Here is a 25,904-nt window from a genome sequence, read left to right as displayed (position 1 = left end):
CAGTAGGTCCGCGGGGGAGCCGGAGCCTTCACACGGCCCGACTCCCGCGCGGACCGAAAAAGAAGCTCCAAAATGGAGCTTCTTTTTTCGTCGCGTTTGCGACGTAGCGAGGCGCCAGGGGCGCGCTCGCTACGTCACAAGCGGCGCGACACGTCTGGACGCTGTGCGTCCAGTACGTAAAGATGGCGGCGCCCATGTGGAAGGGGCGCCGCCATCTTGTACGTATTCTATACGTACTAGGGTTAGGGGGGTGCGGAAGCACCGCCCCTTCCTAACCCTAGTACGTATAGAAGACGTACTAAATGGCGGTATGTATCCCGCCATAGAGAGATCTTGTAGCACCTTTGAGGCTAACTGAAAGAAATTAGTCTCAAAGGTGCTGCAAGATCTCACTACAGTAGTTGCTATTGAGCATACATAAAGGATTGTAATCTTGTGCCATCTAAAAGTACTTAACCATGTCTGCCTTGTGGCTCCTTTCTTTCCTTTTTTAATTGGATGTGAATGATGCACTTCCAGCAATATGGCATTAATTAAACCTGTACAAAGGCCTAAATATCTTAAAGGCATCAGATCCTATCTGACCTTGGAGGCTAAGCAGGGTCAGCCCTGGTTAGTACTTAGGTGGAAGACTCCCAATGAACACCAGGTGCTCATAGGCTATATTTCAGAGGTAGGAACAGGCAAAACCACATCTGAGTATTCCTTCGTTAAGAAAACCACAGGAAATTCAACAGACAACTGGAAGGCACATACAGTCTGTTACAATCCTTCCCTTCCCATTCTGTGAGGTTTGCTCTCAGTTAGTGATGGGTGTCCACTAGCATAAATAAGGCATTAACATGAATTTTGAAAACGGCAGCCACCAGCATGGAGTTAGAAGTCAGCAGGCAGGCAGGCTTCCCATCAATTCAGCTCTTGAGTCCAAGGACGAAGGCATCACCGGGCGATGTCGTAACCAAAGCCATTTTTACCATTTTGACAGGCACCTGGGAGTAAAGGCATGGAAAGAAAACGTTGGTTTCAAGAAGCACAGAAAATAGATGCTCACTCCTATGATAATGTTGGGATGCTGAAAGGAAGCTTGTCTATGAATCTTACAGGCATTTACATTATTTTAGTAGAGAAGAATTTAAGAACATAGGGTGGGCTATGCAGGATCAGAGCAAATGATTGTGTTGTCCAGCATTCTAAACAGATGGTGCCCCAGCATACTAGTTGCTTGTGGAAATGCTGTCAAGAGAATATGGACACAACAGGCCCTTCTTGCTGACCTGGCCATTGGAGAGACATGCTTCCTCCATGATTAGAGGTTTCATCTTGTCAACTTTGTCTAATTTCCCATAATCCCTCAAGAGCCCTCCAAACAACACAGAATCATGGTTTGAAAGGGGCCTTGAGTTCATTGGAGAGAAAGCAGGATGGGCCACTGAGCCTAAACCTTTGCACAGCACAGGATCTGCAACTAAAGCACCCCCAGCAGATAGCTGTTCAGCCTCTTTCTGAAGACATCCAGAGAAGGAGACACTACAGTTTTAGTATCCCTTATTTGGAATTCTGAAATACTCCAGAATCCAAAATACATGGAACCAGAAGTGTTTGGGATTTCATATTTTATTTTATTTTATTGGACTTTGGAATATTTGCATATACAGTCAGCCTTCCATATCCACAGATTTTTTAAAACCACGGGCTCAAGCATCCATGTCTTTTAAAGACATATTAATTCCAAAAAAGCAAACCTTGATTTTACTACCCTATTGTATTTAGTGGGATTTGAGCACCCGTGGATTTTAGTATCCACAGAGGGCCTTAGAACCAAAGCCCAGCAGATAAAGTTATTTAAAGCATAAAATTAATAAATCAAGGAATGGGGGGAATGTGTAAGTCCCTATAAGTTGAGTATCCTTTATCCAAAAATGCTTGGGAACAGAAATGTTGTGGGTTTTGGATCCCCCCACCTCATATTTTGCAATATTTGCATCTGTATAATGAGATATCTTGGAGAGGGGACCCAAGTCTAAACATGAAATTTGTTTATGTTTCATATACACATTATACACATAGCACAAAGGTAATTTTATGTGTAATGTTTTAATTAATGTCCTGCATGAAATGAAGTTTGTGTAGACTGAACCATCAGAAAGCAAAGGTATCACTCTCTCAACTACTAATGTGGACCATTTTGGGTTTTTTTATTAGTTTGGAAGCTGTCATTCCAGGTGAAGTATATTCAACATGCATACATGAAGTTACGTTATATAAAAGAGTATATAAGATTCCTGCTCTTATGCATTTGTTTATTAATTGGATTTATATCCTGCTTTCTCTTTAATGAACTCAAGGTGGTATACGTTATTCTTCATGCTTCATGCGTCACACTTTATGCAAGCTACAGGAAAAGAGATTCCACCTTAACATTAGGAGGAACTTCCTGACAGTAAAGGCTGTTTGACAGTGGAACACACTCCCTTGGAGAGTGGTGGAGTCTCCTTCCCTGGAGGTCTTTAAGCAGAGGCTGGATGGCCATCTGTTGGGGATGCTTTGATTGAGAGTTCCTGCATGGCAGGGGTTGGACTGGATGGCCCTTGTGGTCTCTTCCAATTCTATGATTCTATGACTCAGTTCATCTTCACAATAACAACCTTGTTGGATAGGTTGGACTGAAAAAGAGACAATGACTGACCCAAAATCATCACTAGGTTTCATGGTTCAGGGCTAGTCTCCATGTAAGTGCATTATGCAAATTGCTGCACATTTAATTGTCTTCACTTGACTGCACAAATTTGCATTGACTCTGCCGAAAATGTAAATCCAATACACCAGATGATGAAATGTGGTAACATACTTCATGTGAAGCACACAAATGGACCCATTTTTATCATACATCCCTGCTTATATATGGATAAAAAGCACAAAGCCCTTTTCAGTTGAGTTTATTACATTTTTGATGCCCACCCTCTCTTTGCTAAAAGCCTCAATGTCTTCAAATGGTGTGTGGTGGGATAACATTTCCCAGCAGAGAAGGGTGCCGAGCATCCTGATGTTGGGTAGCTCCGCCTGCAAAGGCTCCTGGAGGCAGGACAAAGTTTAAACAGAGGCCCGGGGTCCAACCCCGCCTCCATGGGCGGAGCGACCCCCAGAGACCTCAGTCTTCTTCCTGCCTAGCTCCTGGTAGGACGCATCTCTCAGCTTCCTAGAAGATCCTCCATTGGCTCCCCCAGACTTGGCCTGGCTTACACCTTACCTTTGCCTTTTCTCTCCTTCTTTCCTTTAAAAAAAAAAAAAAAAAAAAAACCCTTTCCTTCCTCCTTTTCCTCCTTTCCGCTCTGCCTTTCTCTTTCCCTCATGGCCAGCGAGGAAGAGGCCAGGCCAGGGGGCGAGCAGGCTCCCACTCAGCCCAGGCAAGCCCCGGCTTCGCCGGAAGCGCGCCTAGAGGCTCTGGCCCCGGATGGAGGAGGAGAAGTGGGAGCCGGGCCGCACCGGGCTGAGGGAGACCCCTCACAGACCGCTGCAGGGCCCAGGGCACCACCGCCGACCCGGCCAGGGTTGGAGGCTGGAGAGCCCTTACCGCCACCGCGACGGACGCCAGGGGAGGAGGTAAGCCAACCCCTCCTGCCCAGCTTTGCTCTCTGGGGCCTCCCCAGGGAGCCGGGGACCGCAGACTCCTCTGTGCTCCCCCAAGGAACGAGCGACGGCGGCGCTCCGCGGGGCCAGCCTAGCGGAACGCAGGGCTGGGGCACCGGCCCCTTTGTTCCTCCGCTCGTCCCCCCCCTCCTCGGGTGGCCAGGCCCTTTCCTCCAGGGCCCCTCCGCAGCCGGAGGCCCAGCGGCCGGGACCGCAGGCGGCGCAAACGGCCCCTTTTCCCCCCAGTGGGGGTTCCCTTGGGTCCCCCTCGCCCACCAGGGGTGGTTTGGGATGGGAGGGCCCAACATCTGGCACCCGGCGGGCGCCAGCGGTCGCGCGGTCGGCCCTGGCGGCGGAGACCACGTGGGCCGAGATGGGGGCCGCCATCTTGGCCATGCGGTCGGGGATGGCGGCCGCCATCTTGATGACCCGGAAGTGGGGTCAGGAGACCATGCGGCCCTCTATGGGGGCCGCCATGTTAGGGGCGGCCATGAAGGGGGGCCGCTAGGCCATGCGGCGCCTAAGGGGGGCCGCCATACTGGCGACTCGGGCCGCGAGTTGGACAAACAGGCCGAGGCCATGCCTCCCCTGGGCCAGCGGGGAGAACTATCATGCCGCTCCTCATCCAATTCCGCCTATCATGGGTCCCCTCGGGAGTCCACGTCCCCAGATGACCTTGGGTTACAAAGCCCCCTAGACTCCCAGGTCCAAGCCCAAGACGCCAGATCCAGAGGATCGCAGAGACGGGGTTCACAGTCGGATTCAGATTCCGACGGATCTCAGGCCTTTCGCCCCCCAGCCAAAAGGGCCCGATATGCAGCCCAATCCAACAACCGAGCTCGATCCCCCTCACCCCACTCCTCGGAGGACGAGGGTCCCCCGGCCAGCATAGACTCTGCGGCCTCGGAATCCGAAGAGGGAGAGCTTTCCCAGGACGAGGGAGACTCGACCAGTGACGCCCCCATGTCTTCGCGACTCCTCAAGCCAGAGGACTATCCAACATTAATAAAGAAAACAATCAAAACCCTGGGCATCGCCTTACCACCCCCATCTGCCCCTGCTCTGGATTCAGATCTCCCCAGGGTGGGAGAAGATCTTTTCCCTGCTCCAGTCACCACGGTTCAGGAACTTCCATGCCCCTTCAACATCATGCAGGTTGTGAGGGACGAATGGAAGACACCAGCAGCCTCGAGACCCAACCACAGCGCAATTCGGAAGCAGTACATCCTTCAGCGGGCAGTCATGGATAGTCTAAAGGTCCCCCTAGTGGATGCCCCGGTGTCTGCCCTCGTCTCTTCGACAGTTTTCATCAGGGATGGCGAGGACACGCTTAGAAACCCTGAAGACCGAAGGGCCGAGGGGGCACTCAAGAAAGCACACGAAGCCAATTCGGTAGCCATCAGGGCAGCCACTACAGTCTCTCTAGCGATGCGCGCATCGCTACAGTGGACCAAGGAGTTGATGGAGCTACTGCCCCATGCAGACACCAAGATCCGACAAACCATCAACAAGATCACCAAAGCGTTGGCTCTCGGGGCAGATGGCACCCTGGACTGTGTACAACAGTGCGCCAGGGCCCAGGCGGCGGCTCTAGCAGTGCGACGACAGCTATGGCTCAAAAATTGGCAGGTGGACGCTAGGTCCAAACAAAACTTGGCCTTCACTCCCTTCTTAGGGACTAAATTGTTCGGCGAATCCCTCGAACCAGTTCTGGTAGAGGGCAAGGATAAAAAGAAAACCTTGCCCTCGTCAAAAAAGAAAGATGACAAGAGACAGTTCAGGAACCGGTCTTCCTTTCGTTCGTCACGGTCCTTCTCGCCCTTTCAGTCTCAGACCAGAGAGTCCAGGTCCACCAAGCCCAGATGGGGCGACAACAAATTCAACAAGCGAAATCGCCCTCCCTTCTCCCCCAAAAAAGGAGGAGGCTCCAAATCCACCTCCAAAAATCAACAGTCATGACGGTGCCCCTCCAGTAGGAGGCCGACTCCAGGGATTCGCAGGGGTTTGGGAGGGATCCACGACGGACAAGTGGGTCCTCGACACCATCCGCAGGGGATACAGGATAGAGTTTCATCGCACTCCCCCCAACATGTTCATACCCTCTCCCAAGTCCAGCGACCCCATCAAACATCGCCTCCTGCTGGAAGCCATCGATCGTCTACTCGCCATTCAGGCCATCGAACCTGTGCCAGATGCTCAAAGAGGCCAAGGGTGCTACTCCACTTTCTTCCTGGTACCAAAGAAAAATGGAACGTGGAGGGCTATCCTAAACCTGCGACCAGTCAACCGCTTTGTCCGCAAGAAGAAATTCAGGATGGAAACCCTCAAAACCATTCTGGACAGCCTTCGCCACAAAGACTTTCTCTCTTCTCTAGACCTACAAGATGCCTATCTTCATATTCTGATTCACCCATCCTCCCGGTGTTTCCTACGCTTCAGATATGGCAGGCGCCACTTCCAATACAGGGCCCTCCCCTTTGGGCTTTCTTCGTCGCCCAGAATTTTCACCAAAGTCATGGTAGCCCTAGTCGCCCACTGGAGGACTCAACGTCTCCATGTTCACCCTTACCTGGACGACCTCCTGATCAGGGCCCCTACAAGGACTCAAGCCATCCAGGACACCACCACCATACTCAGGTCCCTGGAGGACCACGGCTTCCTGATCAATCTGGAAAAGAGCTCCATTCACCCCAGCCAAACGATCATCCACCTAGGAGCCCTAATAGACACAAAGTCGGGGACGGTCCGCCTTCCCCCCGACCGGATCCAGTCCATCCGGACGTCAACACTACAGGTGCTACGATCGTCTCGTACCAGCCTCCGGTCACTCGCTCACCTACAGGGTCTGATGATCGCAGCGATCGAGTGCCTACCTTGGGCGAGATTCCACGCCAGACCCCTCCAGTGGCTGCTTCTGCCGCACCAAAAGGCCATTGCGCGGAAGAGCCATCGCAAGATAGTAGTGCCCAACAGCGTTCGCCAGTCCCTCAGGTGGTGGATAGCCAAAACAGTCTTCAGAGGTCGACCCATTTGGACGACCGAAAAAGTCCAGATCACCACGGATGCCAGCCTTCGGGGCTGGGGGGCTCACTGCGGACCACAGATAGCCCAGGGACGGTGGGGCCCGGAGGAACGATCTCACAGCATCAATTGGCTAGAACTACGAGCGGTCTGCCTAGCCCTCAGGTCCTTCAGCCAGTCAATCCGTCACAAGTCAGTCCTCGTGCGTACAGACAACATCACCGCCAAGGCACACATAAACCGACAAGGCGGCACAAGATCACGGTCCCTCATGACGGAAGCCCAGTCCCTGCTATCGTGGGCAGAGGCCAATCTGTTGTCCCTAGAGGCCGAGCACTTGCAGGGACAGCTCAACACCACAGCAGATTGGCTGAGTCGAACCGACATAGACCAGGGGGAGTGGAGCCTTCACCCGGAAGTCTTCCAGTCCATAATAGAGACGATGGGCCACCCGATCCTGGACCTGTTCGCATCCCCTGCCAACGCCAAGACTCCCAGGTTCTTCTCAAGGTTCAAGACCCAGGGGGCAGAAAACTTCGACGCCCTAAACTGCCGCTGGCCAGAGGGCCTCCTATACGCCTTCCCTCCAGTCCCGCTACTGTCTCGCCTCTTGTCCAAGATTCGAACGTCGGAATCGGAGGTCATCCTCATAGCGCCAGCCTGGCCGAGACGCCCCTGGTTCTCGGAGATTCTCAGCCAGGCGATACAGAGTCTTCCTCTCCCAGCCAGACCAGACCTACTGACCCAGGGTCAGGTACATCACCCAGATCCCACTTGGCTTCAGCTTCACGCGTGGAAATTGAGAGGAACATGCTAACCGGCTATGGCTACTCCTCTGAGGTGATCGAGTCCATTCTGGCATCGAGGCGCCCATCCACCATGAAGATCTATGAGTACACCTTCAGGGCGTTTAGGAGATGGTGTAAGAGAAAAAATAAGGACTTCATTCAAGTCTCTGTTGCTACGTTACTCCAATTTCTCCAAGACGGCTTTGGCCAGGGCCTCCGACCTAACACAATAAAGAGACAGGTGGCAGCAATCACTTCGATACTGCCCCACGAACAGGCCGCTACGATATCACACCATCCTCACATTAGGAGATTACTAAAGGGAGTTTCCAATAGGGCGCCCCCGACAAGACATCGGTTCCCGTCTTGGGACCTACACAAGATTCTTCTGGCCCTGACGGTACAGCCATTCGAGCCGCTGAGGGAGGCGTCTCTCAAGTTCCTCACCCTCAAGACGCTCATCCTCACAGCTCTCACATCGGCCCGCAGAGTATCAGAGATCGGGGCGCTGTCGGTGAGAAAAGAGCTCTGCATCATTAGACCTGATTCCGTTGTATTGAGGCCTGACCCGACCTTCATCCCCAAGGTTAATTCGATTTTCCACTCATCCCAGGACATCGTCTTGCCCACCTTCTGCCCTCGACCAACTGGGGAGTTAGACAGGGCCTGGCATACTTTGGACGTGCGCAGAGCCATAAAGATATACCTCAAGAGGACTGCGGCCTTCAGAAAGTCAGAATCACTTTTTGTCTCCTTCCAACCGCGATCCAAGGGCAAAAAGGTATCGTCGTCGACGCTATCAAGATGGATCAAGCTTTGCATCCTCGAATGCTACAAGGTCATGAACCTACCCCCGCCAGACGGCATCTTGGCACATTCCACCAGAAGTGCATCCACCTCGGCTGCTTTCTCCACTAACGCGCCCCTGTCAGAGATCTGCCGAGCTGCCACCTGGAAAACTCCCTCCACGTTTGCCAGACACTACAAACTCGACGTATTCCAGTCAGCCGAGGCGGCCTTTGGCCGCAGGGTTCTTCAACAGATAGTGCCCGACTCCACCAAGGCTTCAGCAGGCCCCTCCCTAGTTGGGTCAGAGCTTTTGTAAATCCCAACATCAGGATGCTCGGCACCCTTCTCTGCTGGGAAATGGTACGTTAGTGCTTACCTGTGAGACGTCCCTTTCCAGCAGAGAAGGTCCGGGCATCCTTCCCACCCTGTCTGCCTGCAGACGCCTAGGGATCAGGGTCGGGACACACACACAGCTTCTTCTTCTTTTTCCTTCTCTCTACTCTGAGTTTCAGGCCTTGCCTTCTAGATGCCAAGTCTGGTCACCAATGCCTTTCAAGATTAACCAGTCGCTGGGCTGGTCACTGACTGAGGTCTCTGGGGGTCGCTCCGCCCATGGAGGCGGGGTTGGACCCCGGGCCTCTGTTTAAACTTTGTCCTGCCTCCAGGAGCCTTTGCAGGCGGAGCTACCCAACATCAGGATGCCCGGACCTTCTCTGCTGGAAAGGGACGTCTCACAGGTAAGCACTAACGTACCATTCTATTCATATAGAATAAGCAATATTTTAATTGTACAGACAAGCCCTCAGAGAGGACTAGAACTTGCATCTCCCAAATCCTGGGCCACCACTAGCCACTACACACTAGTCACTACACCACACAGGTTGCTTTAAAGCTTACCTTTAGGTGCCTGAAATTAAATATTACCTCCAACTCTTGACACCACATGATGCGAGGTGGTAGTGTGGGACCGACACTCCACCAGGACTAAGACTTGAAAATGATGATGATGACATTTATTTATTTATTTATTTATTTATTTATTTATTTATTTATTTATTTATTTGAGACTAGAATCCTCCAACCTATCCTCATAATCCCCAAGCTGCAGCCATGGGGAATTCTGTAAGCAGCAGTTCCAAAAAATAGGAACGTTTTCAAGTTCTGCCCAGACTCAATACCTTTTAATACTCTATGGTCCTTTGGATACTCACAGTCTCCCAGTTTCTCTTCAAGGAATAGGAGCTGGTCGCTGAGTGACTCCACCTGGTCCAGGTACTGAAGGCGACTCCACAACTCCTTAAGCTGGGTGGGTTCCAGGGATAAAGGCAGGACAGAGATGGCACGTTCTAGGCGCTTTGGGTGAACAGGGAATGGGCACTTTAATGCCAGCTTTTTCTTGAAACAACAAAAGTTTTGCCAACCAATTGAACACCTTCTCCAACCACCCTCCCTCCTAGGACATTTTCTTTCAATAGGAAACAAAACACTGCAAAAGGGGGTGCCCACAACCTAATTCTGTCAAATGCATAGAATTGATGAGATATGGATCCAAGCCTTCTGAGTATTTGTTTGTTTGTTTGTTTTTTGTTTTTTTGGTAGGTGCTGGATCAATGGTCCCATCATCCCCAGCCAATTTGGCTACTGAATGAGGAGTAAAGGGACCAGACAGAGCTGGAAGATGCCAATTTGTCTGTGCCCCATTTTGCAATGTTTTGATATCCTGTCAGATAGAAAAGAATGCCTAATTCTGTATCATGGGTGGGCAACCTGTGTTGCATCTGCTGTTTTTTGCAGCCTCTCACTGCCTCCAAGAAGTGCATTTCGGGTTCAAAACAAAATTGGCAATGTGGTCCCCCAGCCTCTCAGTGTTATTCTTCACATGCTATATAACTGAATGAAAAGCCTGACTGACTAAAAACAATTTGTCTTCACCAGACAGAAAGTTTATAACAATGAAGGTGACCATAAGCAAGTCACACTTTCTCAGCTTCAGAAGATGGCAATGGCAAAAACCCCTCTGAACAAAACTTGCCAAGAAAACTGCATGATAAGTTAGAAATGACTTGAAGGTACGCAACAACAAGCACAGATTCAGCTACATGGCCCAAACAAACATAGGGTCACCATGAGTCCAATATGACTTGAAGGCACACAACAACAATAACAACAACTGTGGCATCCCCTGGAAAGCCCAGGGGGTGCACCCCCTCCCAGGATAGCAATGTCTACCGAGAACAGGATGTGATGGCCTCGCTGGCAAACCACGAGATCATGACTCATCTTCTGGTTGACAATGCTTTATCCATGATTGGATAAGCCCATGTTGATTCGGCTGAGACAATGCACACATCCTGCTCCCTTTGCTAATCCGGATTATCCTGAGTACACATTGGTCCCCGATCCTGCTAATTGCCTTCTGATATGATATGAGATAAATGTAAACCCAATGCGATCCTAATGTCAATAAAAGGGGCTGGCCAAGACCTGGCCAGCCAAGCTTTGGACCCCCATTCCTGTCTCTGCGTCTCTCTGCCGCGACAAACAACAGGTTCAGCTACATGGCCCAAAAACAATCTTGTCTCTTGTGTTGGGAACAGGATACAGAAAAGGGTTTTCCTGTGAAATCTTGGGTGCAAGCAGGATAGTACAGGAGGAGGTTTGCATCAAGTCATTATATGAGCTGAAGAGAAACTATAGTATGTACTACTTAGGGTTTTATAGGTATCAATCACCTGACTTTTGAAGTGTGACCAGGAACATACTGTTAACCAGTGCAACTGTGTCTATGTGGTTGTAATATGCAGTGTTCTATCTTTTGTATGTGCCCAAGGCACAAAATGGATATTTAACGTGTATGGTGGTAGTTGTTATTATTTGCTGTCAAGTCAACTTCAACTTATGGCGACTGTATGAATGAGAAATCTCCAAGATCCCTGTTCATCCACTGCCCTGCTCAAGTCTTGCAAACTCTGGGCTGTGCCTTCCTTGATTGAGTCGCTCCACCTATAGTGCACTTTGTCTCCCTGTTTTCCATCATGGTTTATCTTAAAGCTCTTATTCCCAGTGGATAAATATTGGCAAAGATATTTCAACCTTTTAGAACAGAGAAAACCCTACATGAAAGTTAGAAAACTACCAAACCATGATGTAATTGGAAAGAGGATGTGGCCAACTGGGGTAAGCCAAGGAGGCCAGATTGGGACCCCAGGAGGGGCAGATTCAGCCCTACGGCCCGATGTTCCCCACCTTTCCCTAAAATATTAATGTTTAATTGCTGTAGTCATGGTTATTGGATGTGATGAAGTGGTTTGAACACTGCCAGGGTTCAATTCCCTACTTGGCCATAGAAATATAATGGGTGAGCAATCACACACTTTCAATCCACAAAAACCCCATGATAGGTTCACCTTAGGGTGGTCATAAACTGGAAACTACTTGAAGGCACAGAACAGCAACAAAAACATAGAATCCCATCATCACTCTTCAGCTCCTTCCTCCCTCCTGAAAAAAGCCTTGTAAATGCTTTTGGGGTCAGGATCTCACCTCTTCCAGCTTTTCCACTTTTGCTTGAAGCTCCTGAATCTCATTGGGGATTGTCTCTTGAATTGCTAAAGCTTGACCTGAAAGAAGGGGTATGAGGGAGAAGTGTGAATAGAGCTGGAATACAAGGTGGCTCTTAATCCTAAACATGTTGTAGGGGGAATAAATTGAGCCAGGGCCTCAGCTTTGGAGAGAGAAAGAGCGATATAGTGGTCTGAGCGTTGAACTATCATTTTGGAGACCAGAGTTCAAATCTCCACTCAGCCATGGAAACCCACTGGGTGACCTGAGAAGTCAAAGGCAAAGACAAACCCCCTCTGAACAAATCTTGTCAATAAGAAAACCTTGACAGGTTCAGATGGGGAGATACGGTCTTTCAGGTAGTTTGAACCTCAGCCATACAGGGGCGCAATCCACAAGAGGCTTATGCCAAATAAACCTTATTAGCTTTTAATATTCTATTCATTCTCTCTCCCTTACCCTCCAGTACCTAATAGAAACTGAGCTGGGCTGGGAGTTAAACTATTATCCTAAAATTTAATCAGAGGCAAAGCCTGGGGAAATGATTTCTTTGAATTATAACTCCCAGAATCTCCAACAAGGAAGCATGACTAGTAGATGATTCTGAAAGCTGTAGTTCTAAAATATTTTTTCTAAGTTCTGTTCAAAATTCTACTGATTTCCTCTCTGATGTCTTAAGACTCCTCAAGCCTATATTCTCCACCTTGATATTTTGTTTATCTGCAAATTTCATGGCTCAAACATTTCCCATCCCCCCCCCCCCCCCAAATTCTGTGCTTTTCTCTCCAGCTTCACCTTATTTTTAAACACTTAACTCAATGAAGGGTTCAGAGAACTAAGACACCATGACATTGGTCAAATCTGCACTGTAGAAATAATGCAGTTTGACACCACTTTAACTACCATGGCTGAATGCTGTGGAATTCTGGGACTTGCAGTTCTGTGATATGTTTAGCCTTCTCTGGCAGAGACCTCTGCTGCCACAACAAACTGCAAATCCATGGCGGTTAAAACCATGGAAGTTAAAACAGTGTCAAACTGTATTAATTCTGCAGTGCGGATTAGACCATTACTTGCAACCATGGCTCTATTCCCAGCCTTAAGGGCTAGAAACCTGGCTTTGCAAAGGAAATCTGGGGGTTTACTTGGGATGCTGAACGCTCTCCCCAGCAGACAGTCTGAAAGGTTTAAAACCACAACAACAGTGCAGTTGTGAAATGCACATACTTTGTTTCACACTGATTACTACTTCTGTAACCTTTGAAAATTCTTATAACTGTTTGTAAGAAGAGACAAGGAAGTTGTGTAACTAAATACACCACCCTCTCCACTCATGGCAACAACAGCGCTGTAAGCAAAATACACATATTCAACCTCAGACGATCTGCACTGCAGCATGCTATAAACAGAAAAAAGCATAAAAGAAAAATAGGGCAAGGCTCTAGGTATAATGACAGTAGAGTTAGCATATTGTCTTGGTTTGAGTGCTGAACTATATGACTCAGGGAAAGGAGGCTTCAAATCCCTGCTCAGCCATGGAAACCCCACTGGCTGACTTTAGGCAAATCACATTCTTTCAGCCTCAGAGGAAAGCATGACAACACACACACAAATACACACACACACACACACACACACTCCTGCCAAGAAAACCCCATATATATACAACAGGCATAATTACACCTATTCCCACCAATCCAGGAATGCCACAGCTGCAACAGCCCTAATAAGTGGCTATCTAGTGTGTGTTGTGAGTGTTCAAGTCATTTCTGACTTATGGCAACTCTAAGGTGACTCTGTCATGGGGTTTTCTTACCATGATTTGTTCAGAGGAAATTTGCCACTGCCTTCCCCTTTAGGCTGAGGGCAAGTGACTTGCCCAGGGTTACCCAGTGGGTTTCATGGCTGAGCAGGGAATCAAACCCTGATCTCTAGAGTCATAGTCCAAAACTTAAAGCAGTACACCATATTGGCTCTCATAGCAAACTAGTTACTCCTGTAAAACCTTCTGTGCAGGAAACCACTTTGGAGTTGTCCACACAGGCCAAATAAAATGTCCTCCCCAATCCTCTTGGTCCAATCCCCAGTTCTGTTGCAAGCTGTTTGGAGAATAGTTTTTTGGGGGTTTTTTCAGGCTATGTGGCCATGTTCTGGAAGAGTTTGGGAAAAACTCCCGACCCTGGTTCACTACATAAATAGACACCCTGAGGCCTTGCCATTCAACAACAGACTGACACACAGGTTAACATGTAAATCATTTCTTCTCAGCCAAGGGTCACACAGTATATATACCTCACTCTCTTCCATGCCAGTATTCTCTGAAGATGCCAGCCAGAGATGCTGGTGAAACATCAGGAATAAACTCTTCCAGAACACAGCCACATAGCCGGAAAAAAACACAAAAACTATGGATGCCGGCCGTAAATTTCTTTGACTTCACATGTCTGGACAATGTCCAGCCAGTTCAGCACCGAATCCGAGGTTTAGGAAAACTCATCTTGTGCTCTGAAACTTCCCAGAAGCTCATGAGCCCTTTGTTGTGATGCTGGGAAGCTATTTGCACATGTGTCCTGCTGTTCTGCCTGATGGTGGCACTACTAGTGTGTGCTGCTCTCTGTGAACTCAGAATGAGGTGCCCAGCCATGTGAATGATGCTGGGCACCTTGTTGTGACCTCAGAGTAAGCAATGTGCACTAGCGATGGCAGTACCAAGTTGCACAGTGGGACGCATGTGCAAACAGCCACCTGGTGTTGCAACCCAGGGTTCAAGTAACAGGGGTAATCTGAGGCACCTCTGGGGCTAGAATACTCCAAGCTACTCCTGGAATATTCAGTCCTGTGCAGAACAAGCCCTTATGAAGCACCCGGTTTTCCTTCAGTTTACTACAGGGAAGTTCTCACTATTTAGTTGACATTCTCTTTCTTGTGTTTTGAAACCACTGACTCATCTCCCCAGGAGCCAAAGAAAATACATATGTTCCTGCATCAATGTTACTGTATATCCCTTAAATTCTTAAAATATGTGAAGATGACTCTTATATTTCCCTTCCAGCCTAAATATACCCAAACCCAGGGACAACATGGTGCTAAGTGTTGGAGTGCCGGTGCTCCTGTTGACAGTCTTCATATAAGTCTAATCTGAACTACAGAAATAATGTAGTTTGGCAGCTTGAGCATCACCTTCTTGACACTCAAGCAGCTACAAATCCCAGGATTCCACAGCACTGGGCCAAGACAAAGTGGTATCAAACTGCTTTATCTGCAATGTGGATACACCTGTAGTCTAACCCTCAAACCACTACATCACAAAGGCTCTGGAAATAACTATGCTAAGCTCTAAATGATATACACTATAACTTTCTCTTACTCTAACACCATCCCACCATCACAGTGATACCCACCTTTGCTGCCAAGCAAAGGGGCTGCCTGGGCTGTGGGAAGTACTTGGCAGCTTTTGCCATCTGGTTCCAGGGCATAGCCAGGGTTGCATTGGCAGTGGTAGCTCCCTGCAGTGTTGACACAACGATGTTGACAGAAGGTGCATTCATCCACATCTAGAGAGGGGTAACAAGTTTAGGAGGCTCACATGGAATTCTGTGCATAACTATTACAGTTCTTGGGGGCTTGTGTATTCCTAATTATTGTCATTGATGTGTATACTTCATGTTAAGCAGTTTGTACTCCTCCCTTAAGATGCAAACCCAGAAGGCCTCAATTCTAGGAGCCCTTGTGGGAGGGGGGAAAATAGAAAATACAGCTTGGCAGGAGAAAGGCAGGGTATAAATTGGATAAATAATACATATTATGCTTTAAATGTATTACATTATATTTAAACTACATTTAAGTTTATAAAATACAGTCAGAGGAAAGTGATTTTTAATAGGATAGGGGGGAATAGGTGTATTATATGTTAGTGTTTGTTTTTAATTTTTGTCTTTGTTGGTTTATGTGTTGAATATATCTATTAATTTTGTCAGTAAAAATGATTTTACAAATAAGTGTGTTTTAAAATGTCTTTTACACTGTTGTTACGTACTTTTTACAGTAGTGAGGTTTAATTGTTTTAAAACTTTTGTAATAGTCAATTTTTACTGAGAATTTTATTTTAAATTTTGTAAGCTGCCTTGGGACTCTTAGCAGGAGAATGGCGAGATATGAATTGAATATATAATAAATAATATGTGTGAAGATGATTATGATTATGACAATGATGATGACGATGTTGATGGAGACCCCTGCAGCTTGTCAGTTTTCTAACACATCTCTGCCACTCTAGGGGCTAGGAGCCTGGTCTCCATCCTTGTTAAATTGACATTTTCATTTATCAGACCATAGATCTGATTTCTGGCAATGCCACATGAGAATGTAAATGGAATTCAGCTATCAGCTTTGTGCATGAAGAATGAGATCCACTGAACTGGAGTGAAGAAGGTTGGTAGAGATTAGAGACAACAGAGTTTCATTATATTTTGCAACAACCTTTGATATATGTGTGTATTTGGGTAGGTATATGTATGCATGTATATATTTAGCTACGTGTTTATTGATTTGTGTGTCTCAACATATGTTTTTATATATGCACAGATGACGTGTGTGTGTTTAGATGTACATATATATAGGTATTTGGGAGTGTGTGTGTGCGCGTGCATGTATCTCTTAGCGAGAATAAAATTGTCTATATACATGACTGTCTATCTCTATCTATCTATCTATCTATCTATCTATCTATCTATCTATCTATCTATATTAGTGTATACATGTGAAGATATCACTCTGTGAGTGTGTTCATTCACAGACACACACACACACACATTTCCGCTCTCTATGAGTCCCCGGAAGTGCAATAAACATGGCGCTCTAGGACTTTGGAGGACCGAAGACAAGGAAGGTATTTCAGCCAATCACGACAGGGTAAAATCGGAGAACGGAAGTGGGAACGGGTGAGATTACCGCACAGGCTGATCTTGTAACGAAACAAAAACGTTACAGCTAGCTGGGAACAGTTTTCAATCATCCCCTTCCTGGAACGACTTTAGAACACTTTTTGATGAAAGTAGAACCTGATGGGCACCGGATGGGAACTGAACCGTGCGGTAAAGTATGAGGCGTTCCGACCCCATCCAATTCTCGGTACGTTCTCAGAACGCAATGCGATAAATTTCTAAGAGTCAGAAGAGACCCCCAGGACACTCCAATCCAACCTCCTGCCATCCAGGAACGCACAAAGTCCTTGCAACATATTAAAGGAGACTCCACCACACTCTGAGGCAGCATATTGGAAATACTCTCCTCACCACTGGAGCATAATTCCTGGCTTGCACTTACCAACATGGCAATACCGTCCACCCCATCCTGGTTGGCACTGGCACTGGTTTGGCTGGGCACAAATACCTCCATTCTGACATGGCTTGTGGCAAATAGCTGGTGAGAGAAATTGATAAATTCTTGTCTTGCAATTATTTTACGACGAGGGAAAATTGAGCTAGGCAGGACTCCTGGTTGAATTAGGGAGTCCCCAAACCTGTAAAGTTCCTTTTTAAAATTACCAAGGGGCTGAACAGACCGCCCCTAAGGGGTGGCTTGCAGCCACCTCTGTCTTTGCCGGATCGGGGCCATGGCAACTACATGCTGCAGCCCTGATCTGACCTTTCCGTGGCGCAAAAAGAGGCTACAAAAAGCAGTTCTTTTTTTGTACCATGGAAAGGGTGCCATAGCTGCTGGTGCCGCGGATTTTCGGTGCTGCTTTGGCGCTGCGTCATCTGCCACCTGAGGCAACTGCAAGCTTGTTTTGTTACATCCATTTCTCAATGTTCTTCCAATGAATTCGAAGCATTGTGCATAAATTTTCCTTCCCCTTTTTATCTTCACAATACACTTGTACCTCCACATTCGCTGGGGTTAGAGGCACAGGACCCCAGTGAATGTGGAAAAACTACAAAAAACAAAAGCACTATGTTTATACCTGAGAGAACCCCTCTCTAGGAATCTCTATTCTATCTCTTGCCAGATATTGACCATAGAATTGCACTGGAAGAGCTACTCTCTAGGTGCTTCAGTGCAACTTTGGGTTAAAGTTGACCATAGAGTTATGCTGGAGGACCTAGAGAGGTATTCCTAGACAGAACATATAATAAAATCAATAAATAATCAAATCCGCAAAAGTCTCTTCCAACTCTACGATTCTATGAAACATGGAGGGACGAGGATAGGAAGGTCATGCTGAGAAAGAGTGACTGGCTCAAGTGCAACCAGGACTTCTTCACTCCTTTCCCAGTCCAACACTTCAACCCAGTAACACAGTACAATGCAGGGGTATGTAATTGAATTCCCTATAGCAACAAACCCAAGGAGAATCCAGAAATGCAAGGGACTGTGTTGATCACTGTGGTGGGGGTGGGGGGGGGGGGAGAACAACACTAGAAATTCTTATCTCTGCCTGGAGCAAGTCATTTGTGAAGCTAATAAGTCTCACTGATTCAAGGCCAAGCCCTTCACAAAGGATTACAACAGGGATAGCTCACCAGAATGCATGTTTGCTTAGAAAATGCAGCTGACTGTGAAACTGCAGCTAAACTCAGAGAAGAATCCAAGGGGGCTGGTAGATGGTGCCAAAATTCATGCCAAAAAGCCTGAAAAGGGTCCAACCTTGCAGCCTCTGGCTCCACAACACCCCTGCTTTAATCACTACTGTAACCTCCAGCGTTTCATAGGCAAAAATCAGGACACATGGGTGAGGAAATACCAAAGTGTGATCAAAATGGCAAAAGTTACCAACGAGGAAGAAGACATGAGCCAGGAGAAGCTGCAGCAGTTTGCTTTTGCCCAAGCCTGTTGGGAAGGGCACAGTTCTTCCCCCTTCTCTCCTCTCTCAGTTGCTGAGTTAACAGAATGCAAACTATTGTTGCACTTTAAACTCAGGGACAAAACATGCTGCAGTTTGAAACCGCTTTAACTGCCCTGGCTCAATGTTATGGAATACTGGGAATTGTAGTTTTGTGAGACTATTTAGCCTTCTCTGTCAAAGAGCTCTGGTGCCACAACAAACTACAATTCCCAGAATTCCTTAGCACTGAGCCAGGGCAATTAAAGCAGTGTCAAACTAGATTATTTTTGCAGTGTGTTTTGGTTCTCAGTTTGTAGCAAATGATGTAACCTAAGGACAAAGGGAAAAGGAGGAGGAGGAGGAGAGAGAAGCCAGCTGGATTTCTCATAAGCATAAAAAGTGACAGGGGAGGGGACTAATCAGGACTGTCCCTGCCAAACTGGGACAGGAGGAGGTTATCCACTACATCATTCTGACTGTTGTTGGGCTTCCCATGGTGTTGCATATGATTCAGGACTCACCTTCCTCACACTTAGTGTCTCCCAGGTGCCGCTTCTTCCATCCTTGGCAACAGATGACGTTGGTCTGCAGGATCTCTTTTCGTACCTGGCGCGTGGCCACTCGATAGGTAGTCCTACAAGAGAGAACCCAAATGACCTTGTCTTGCCTCATTCTACCCATACCCAAGGGACCAGAATTTAGTGCCCCCAACCCTGTACCTTTTTTGTTTACTACATGTTGAGCCTCCCTTATACGAAATGCTTGGGACCAGAAATGGTTTGGATTTTGGACTTTTTTGGATTTTGGAATAGCTGTATTTGCATATATGTACATAATGAGATATCTTGGATATGGGACCCAAGTCTAACACAAAATTAATTTATGTTTCCTGTATACCTTATACACAGAGCCTGAAGGTAGTTTTATACAATATTTTAAATAATTTTGTGCATGAAACAAAGTTTGCATACATTAAATCATCAGAAAGTAATGGTGTCACTCTCTCAGCCACCTATGGTTTTTGAAATACTTTGGATTTTGGAATTCTGGATAAGGGAGATTCAATCTGTGTTTTATTTTTGATTGTACAATTGGCCCTCTGTATCCACAGGTTCTGGCATACACGGATTCAACCAACCAAAGCTTGAAAATATATTTTTAAAAATTATCGGAAGCAAAACTTTGATTTGTTCACCAATTTATATAAGGGGAGCTATTTTACTATTTCACTGTATATAATGGGATTTGAGCATCCACAGATTTATGTAATATTTTGGAACAAGTCCTCTAAAGGTGGTCTACAAGAAATACCAAATCATAAAATTAAATAGCATAACAACAAAATGATTTTTAAAAAAAGTACAGATTGCAAAACACCAAAAAGTAGTAACCACAATTAAGACAACATTCAGTCAATCTGAAAAATAATATTAGTGTACATACATGACACATACATGGCAATGATTGTAGATGATAAGCAACATATCTAATGGCCAAGAAAATCCCTTCACTTAAAAGCCATTTGGAACAGATGGATCTTCAAAGGTCTATTACATGCTTGCTTTCTCTTTTTACACTCCTCAGCTTTGGCTGCAGTTCTGTGGGAGGTAGCTCCCACTGAATTCAGGCAGACATGTATTTTGCCCTGCTGACACTCACTTATATTCTGTTCCCTCTGTTGCCAAACCTTATGTTTCATTTCAAACTGTAAACGCTTCATGGCAGAGTCCTGTCAGCATGGAGTCATATAAATGGATGTTTCTATGTGAGAACTGTATTATGAAGATGATATTCTGCAATATTCATAGAACAGAAGAATTGGAAGAGATCACAAGAGACATCTAGTTCAAACCTCCTGCCATGCAGGAAGACTGAATCAAGGCACTCTCTATGACAGATGGTCATCCAGCCTCTGTTTAACAATATCCAAACAAGGAGATGCTACCACTCTGCGACAGCATATTCCACTGTCAAATGGCTCTTACCCTCAGGAAGTTACAAGAAAAGAGATTCCACCTAAACGTTAGGAAGAACTTTCTGAGGGTAAGAGCCGTTTGACACTGGAAAATGCTGCCTTGGAAAGTGGTGGCATCGCCTTCTTTGGAGGTTTTCAAAGAGTGGCTGGATGGTCATCTGTCAAGGGTGCTTGGATGGTATGTCTTCCTGTATGGCAGAATGGGCTGGATTTGATGACCCTTGGGGTCTCTTCCAACTCTGTGGTTCTATGATTCCTTCCTAACTTATGAGATACATCTTGATTTCCACCTTCACTTATCCTGTGTTGCAGCCAGAGCTAGGAAACACTCCTTTTATGGATTACAAGTCCTAGAGCTCTTGCGGGAAGGAGTGGCGTTCTGGGAGCTGTCATCTGAAAAGTAATGTTTTGAAGTTTTGCTTGCAGCTTGGTAGCTGAGGCAGAAAGAAGCAGTAGACTCTAAGATCCATTTAAGTACTACATTATTTATTTATTTAAGGTATTTCTGTGTCACCTTCCAGCCCACAAGGAGTTCTGAGGCAATGAACAAATAAAAACCAACTGTAACAATACAGAGATAAAAGCATTTTAAAAATACATTAAAATACCCTTTTAAAAGGAGCCTTAAAACAATCCTAGAACACAGTTTTGAAACAGTTGAAAAAGCAATTTCAGACACTGAATGCCACTTGGAACGACACTCTTTTGGCTGCCCACCATACGCTTAAAAGTGATGGCGCCAGCAGCCTAATTTCCTTGGATAAGGAGATCTGCACTCGAGGTGCTACTACAGAAAAAGCCTTCTTAGGTGTACCCACCAACCTAACCTCACAAGGTGTTGGGAAGCACAACAGGGCCTCCTCTGAACATCTTGAATTCCTGGTGCTCTCATAAGAGAGGAGACAATCTAATGTAAACATCACAGCTCACACTGTGTGACATAACATTACATCTGATTTCATAAGCTTCAATTAAGGATGGGGAAATCTGTCTTTTGCTTCTCCTTCATGGTCTCTGTGGCTCATAAAAATGGGTTGTCCTACTCAGTGGCATCACTACTGGGGTGTGGGGGATGTGGACCACACTGGGTGACACTCAGAGGAGGTACATTTCATGGGGTGGTACATCTAGTAGGACTGGCACAGCTGCTGGGTGAGCAGGAAAGGACATTGCATCCATTTCTCACTTGCCCAGCAGCCACACGAGAGCACTGCCCCTCTTCCACAGTGGAGGCTGCTGGGGGGCAGTGTTTTCCATTTGGGCTCCAGCATGGCTGCCAGACCCCACACCGGATGCCAGACGTCCCTCTGAAGGTCGTAGCATTGCCCCTTCTAGCAGCAGAGATTGCTGGGGGGGGGGGGGACTGGTGCCTTCTGTTTGGACTCAGCCATGGCTGAAGCCACACCAGACCCCAAACAGCCCTCCAGAATCCATGGCAGTCCGCCCCCATTTCCCCCCCCCCCCACACACACACACACTGGGTGACACCAATTCTAGGGATGCCACTGGTCCTACTCTTGCACAGAGCACCATTTGGAACCTTCCAGAACTTAGTAGAAGCATTTTGGAGGTAGCCCTGCCCACCTCCAGCAATCCCATATAATAGGGGCTTCCTGCTGAAACCACTAGTTCCTTTTTGTCTACCACTGCATCATCATCATGAAGAATCATTCTTCTTTTGCTTTCAATTTCACTTGGCCTTGGCTACTTGGCTACTGGCTTTGCTGTGTTGGCTTTCTACTCCACCTTCAAGCATTTGATGGTCAAAGCCACAGTCACTTCAGTCAATACAGTTTTTGATTAATTCTTCCGCTACAAATTGTAATGAAATTCTCCCTCATTTAACCCAGCTAAAAATGGCCAGCAATGATAGCTAATCCCAACATGCAAAGGACCATGTTGTATAGTCATCCCTCCATATCCATGGAGTCTTTATCCATGGATTCAAGCATCCACTTCTTGAAAATATTCAAAAACTACATACATTCCAAAAAGCAATGTATATAGTTTTGTGTAAGGGACACCAGTTTTCTATCCATTGTATTTAATGGGACTTCAGCACCCACAGATTTTGGTATCCACAGAGGGGTCCTGGGATGAAACCCCAGCAGATACCAAGGGCTCACTGTACAGCCTTCCCATATAGGAAAAATAAACTATCGGGGGAAAAAATAGGTGGCATCCTTAGTTTAGCACCAACATGTTTGAATACACAAAGATCCAAATCCAGAGTTTCAACATTTAAACAATGTCAAAGCATTGCAAGAACACATCTGTTTGGTTTCATTCACCCCCCCCCCCCCAATTTGTATTTCCAATATCTTATATCAATTCATATATCCAATTTGTATATCCTATATTCCATTTATATATCCATTTGTATAACCTGTATCAATATATTTCCAATATAATTTCTTCCCATCCTGAATATGTACATTTGTACGTAGATTTCTAATCAATTCTTATCAAGTAATGAAGTGAAATAAATTTCTCACCCATCCTGGGCCTCAGTCCCTTTCATAGAATCATAGAATCGTAGAGTTGGAAGAGACCCAAAAGGCGCAGAGAAATCCATATACCCCTGCCTCCATTCTCATGTTTTCTCCAACCCATGTAATGGAGGGCTTCATAGATACCTGTAGGTGCTGCATACCCGAGGTCCAGGGCACAGTTTTAAGTAGGGATGATGCTGTGGCTTGGCATAGGTCTCATTGTAGATTAAGGGAATCCGTAATAGGTTCCGGGCACAGACTCGGCTGTGGATAAAAAAAGTAAAAATAACCCTGAGGGTCCCAAATTGGGAGAAAGGTGGAATAGAAATTCAGCAAACAAACAAACAGATTTTTTTCAGGGGTGCAGCTATGAAGGAGCAAAAGTAGAGCATTACTCCCTTGAGTAAGAACTCTGCCATGTCAATTAAATTTTCCTTTGGTCTGCAAACCTGTAGCATTGCAGTAACTGCCATTCTATTCAACTAGCACAAGGAGTATTTCAATTGTTTAGACAACCCCCATTAGACTACCAAACTCTTTAGTCATATGATTTCCTATCTGCTTTTTAGTTTACTCAGAATAATAAGCTTTGCACAAATGCGCAATACAGCATCTACTCTTCCTCACACTGTTTCTCTGTTCAAAATACCTCCTATTCTGTAACTTCCCTTCTCCAAATTGCCATTCTTTTAAAGACTATTTGCACATTTGACTATTCTGTGAACCCTTGCTTTCCTCCAGTTCCACTCTCCTTACCCTTCAGGTTGTTTTGTCTGTCCAGCTGCTTCTTTTAGGAGGAAGACAACGAAGAGTTGCTGACAGAGGAAGGCTGTGAGGACAACTCCCAGTTTCCCCATCTCAAGGTGGGCAGAAAAGGGTCTAAACCTCAGAAGCTGTGGGGAAGAAGAGGAAGCCGTAAGTGTGATGGAGCAAGCTGGAGAGACTGGAGCCACACTCCCCCCACATTCTCTCCCTCCCTCCTCACCCTCCACACATTACTTAAGAAACAATTGCTAAGAGGTCTCCTAGACTCCCAAACTCTTTAGTCATAGAACTTCCTATCTTGTCTTAGATGATCCAGAATGAGAAACATGGCACAAATTTGCAAGCAAGGCAGCATACCTTCAGAACTTGCAGAACAAACACAACTGCTAAAAAATAGAAAAGAGATGTCTGTCTGTCTGTCTGTCTGTCTATCTATCTATCTATCTATCTATCTATCTATCTATCTATCTATCTATCTATCTATTTATCTTTGATAGTCCTAATGAAAGGGCTCTTCCTCAGGGGAGATTTCAAAATCTGTATATGAGGAGAGTTGGGGGGGGACCCAATCTCATTCAAATTTCTCTCACATTTCTACTTGGGCCTCATTCTCACAGATAAATTGGTGTGCGATCTGAATCTATGGATCGATTCGACATCAGATCGTGGTTCACACTACACTTGCCCCGATTGCATTTTCTGGCATCAAAATAACCCACTTGTGGTTTGCATTCTTGAATGAATCGATTCAAAAATTATTCAGCTCCAGCCAGCTGAAGGGCAAATTTGAATTGATTCTGACCCACTTGTGGTTCCACTTGTGTTGAATTGTTTTGGTGAAAAAGATCCAGAAAAAATCAGCGTCAAAAGACATGGGTTAAATGGCTGTGGTGCATGGCCTTCCTCACCGAATTGCTTCAGCAAATCTACTTAAGTGGGAACCAGGGTTGTTTGAACTGGTTCAAACCGAATTGCGATCTGGTTTAAAAGTTAGTGGGAATGAGGGCTTGGACTACAACTCTAAAGACCAAGGTTCAAACCCCTGCTCAGCCACACAAACCCACTGGTTGACCTTGGAGAAGGTACACTCTCTCGGCCCCAGAAAACAGCAATGGCAAACCCTCCCTGTAAAAACTCGCCAAGAACACCCTGTCTTAGGAGTGCCATAATTTGGAAACGACTTGAATGTATACAACATCAAACAACATAGGTAAAAAGGACTGACATCTTTTTTACGCTGTCCTTCTGTCTTTTGCACTGCACAGCACCTTGACACATAGAGAAGATTAAAATCCAAAGCTTCCCTCCTCCCCATCACTTCTCTGCAGGCTAGGAAAAATTTCTACATACGCTTTTTGTCTCTGTCAAGCTGTGGCTAAAGACACAGAAGCACAGGTGGCTGTAAAAATGTGGCAACCTTTCAACAGCATTCTATGTAAGATACTATACTGTACTAGCATTTGAAGGTTCGGTGCATTTTACATCAAAGTTACCATCTTGAACTACAGCTCTAAATTCAGTGAGACCTTGGTTTGGTTCCAGTAACCCCTGTGGATAACAAAATCCGTGGATGCTCAAGTCTCATTAAATACAATGGCATAGTAAAATGATGTTCCTTATACTAAATGAAAAATCAAGGTCTGCTATTTGGAATTTATACTTTTTTGGAATATTTTCAAGCAGTGAATGCTGGAATCCGTGGATAAAAAATCCGTAGATAAGGAGGGCTGACTGTACATCTGAGAAAGTAGGCTCATGTATATGCAAACTCATGCAACCAACTTCTGTTTTTCCATTAGTCTCAAAAATGCTGCAAGATCCCTTTGCATACAACGCTGAAGATCACTGTGGGAGATCCTGGAAGTTGTAGTTATAGAATTATAGAATCATAGTGCTGAAAGAGATCCCCTAAGGGCCATCCAGCCTCTGTTTCAAAACTTCTAAGGCAAGTTCCCCAAACTCTGTTTCACATACACATTATCTTAGTACACACCACAACACATTTCTTCCTGCCTTCATAGACACACACACAAATACATGCACACAGTGTACCTGTTTCTTTT

General features: G+C 46.1%; 1 protein-coding gene across 1 annotated transcript; it reads right to left on the bottom strand.

Annotated features, from left to right (window-relative positions):
- Positions 1 to 744: 744 nt before the first annotated feature.
- Positions 745 to 25,904, bottom strand: LOC149320826 (epidermal growth factor-like protein 8). Its single transcript, XM_089506222.1, has 9 exons — positions 25,894 to 25,904; positions 23,833 to 23,969; positions 23,221 to 23,340; positions 19,131 to 19,243; positions 17,112 to 17,207; positions 15,188 to 15,340; positions 11,769 to 11,845; positions 9,437 to 9,578; positions 745 to 989 (listed from the first exon to the last, which is right to left on the bottom strand). The coding sequence occupies exons 2-9, from the start codon at positions 23,931 to 23,933 to the stop codon at positions 940 to 942; spliced, it is 852 nt and encodes a 283-aa protein (XP_089362348.1). The 5' UTR covers positions 23,934 to 23,969; positions 25,894 to 25,904; the 3' UTR covers positions 745 to 939.

This window comes from Sceloporus occidentalis, unplaced genomic scaffold (genome assembly GCF_023333645.1).
Source record: "Sceloporus occidentalis isolate IW3139 unplaced genomic scaffold, rSceOcc1.0.p SCAF_1, whole genome shotgun sequence".
NCBI classification, from domain to species: Eukaryota; Metazoa; Chordata; class Lepidosauria; order Squamata; family Phrynosomatidae; genus Sceloporus; species Sceloporus occidentalis.
This window is presented reverse-complemented; position numbering and strand designations above follow the sequence as displayed.